The sequence below is a fragment of the Austrofundulus limnaeus genome, unplaced genomic scaffold, assembly GCF_001266775.1.
Source record: "Austrofundulus limnaeus strain Quisiro unplaced genomic scaffold, Austrofundulus_limnaeus-1.0 Scaffold307, whole genome shotgun sequence".
Lineage (NCBI taxonomy): Eukaryota > Metazoa > Chordata > Actinopteri > Cyprinodontiformes > Rivulidae > Austrofundulus > Austrofundulus limnaeus.
Genome location: NW_013952709.1, coordinates 574,158 through 575,620, shown reverse-complemented (window position 1 = coordinate 575,620; position 1,463 = coordinate 574,158). Strand labels below are relative to the sequence as shown.

At 39.4% G+C, this 1,463-nt stretch overlaps 1 protein-coding gene across 1 annotated transcript in view; it reads right to left on the bottom strand.

Annotated features, from left to right (window-relative positions):
• tm4sf4 (transmembrane 4 L six family member 4) overlaps positions 1–1,369 on the bottom strand; it is a 5,947-nt gene extending 4,578 nt beyond the window's left edge. Inside the window, exons 1-2 of the mRNA XM_014021828.1 lie at positions 807–1,369; positions 314–403 (exon numbers count right to left, since the gene is read on the bottom strand). Of these exons, the coding sequence (XP_013877282.1) occupies positions 314–403; positions 807–977 (261 nt within the window). The 5' untranslated portion in view covers positions 978–1,369. The remainder of the gene's footprint in view (positions 1–313; positions 404–806) is intronic.
• Between the last annotated feature and the right edge of the window lie 94 nt (positions 1,370–1,463).

Below are 1,463 nucleotides of genomic sequence, written 5' to 3'. Positions count from 1 at the left end.
TATATATACAGCCCCCCTAAAATAGGCCTAGTGACGCCACTGTAATGCATTACAAGAATGGAATGAAGTAAAAAACAATAATATCAACAATTTGTCTTTTAATGGTCAACATCCTAAAAGAAATCCCTGTTGAAGCCTCAGAACTAATCATATCATCATAAAATCATCACAATCAACTGTCAGATCAACTTGAGTGTTCAAAACGTCCAAGAACATAATATTTTCTGTGGATTTTTTGATCCTAAATTCAACTCAAAAGCAACTTTTGTAACTGTATCAATGTGAAGCATTGGGAATGTTAATATCTCCTCACCGCAAACCTCCGCCCACAGCTTTCATTTCCACAGCAGCCGCAGCAATCGTTGTTCTTCAGGCCCAGGAAGACCAGAGCTGGGAAGATCATCTGCCACCCAAACACACCCCGAGTTCACAAACACATGGAAAAACTGAGCAACTGGTGGAAACATTAGCTACAGTCACAGAAMCATGCAGCATCGCTGAGCAATTGTTTTTTTGCAGAATTGTCTTTTTTTCCTTGCAAATGCTGTCACAATATTTTTTAAAACATGGTTAATAAAACTACACATATTAGATAAAAATGGGTTAATTTATGTGATTGAATGGTGTTGATCACAATGTAAGTTTTTTACATGTCTCAAATACAAAGTTTYATTCATTTCCATAGTTAAACAAAAGCATCATTCTTGACTATCATAAACCACAGCAAATGAAAGTCCTTCATGTTAGATATATTTTTTAAATTATGCTCATCAGTAAGATTTACGGTCATGTTYGCCAAAACTTACCAACACTCCTGATCCCAGAATGCCCCCAAAGAACCAGACCTGTTTTGTGATCTGATCACTTTCCACAACGTGTCCTCCAGGGAAGAAGAGCAGGATGTTGCACAGCACGCACAGAATCGACAGAGGCAGCAGGGTAATGCCCAGACATTTCGCAAAGCCTCCTGAACACATTTTCAAAACTGATGCTTCAACAGCCTCTGGCAGCAGCAACTCCTGCAGTTAAAAAAGTTGTTTGTGAACTTTAAAAAGTATCAAAAACTGATTTGTTTTTGAGACTCCGCTCAGTTTGGATCTATTTATCTCCACGACAGCTTTTGAGAAGTTCTCCTTAAAGACTTTTCAAGAGTTGTTTCTTCAGAAAATCCCTAAATTCACWGAGTGACATCGTCTGCTTCACCTGTCCAGTTTCTGCGCATTATCAATGCTTCATTTGAGCTTTTATAGCACCCCGCCTCTCCTTATGAGTGATCTCATTGCTTCACTTTTACATCAGCCAGCTGTAATATAGCAGGACCTTACACACACACATACACGCAAAGTGCAAACACACATGCACATGATGGCAGCATTCGAGACTCACAGAGGGTCATAAATGCAGGAATACATACTTGTGTGTGTGTGTGTGTGTGTGTGTGTGTGTGTGTGTGTGTGTGTGTG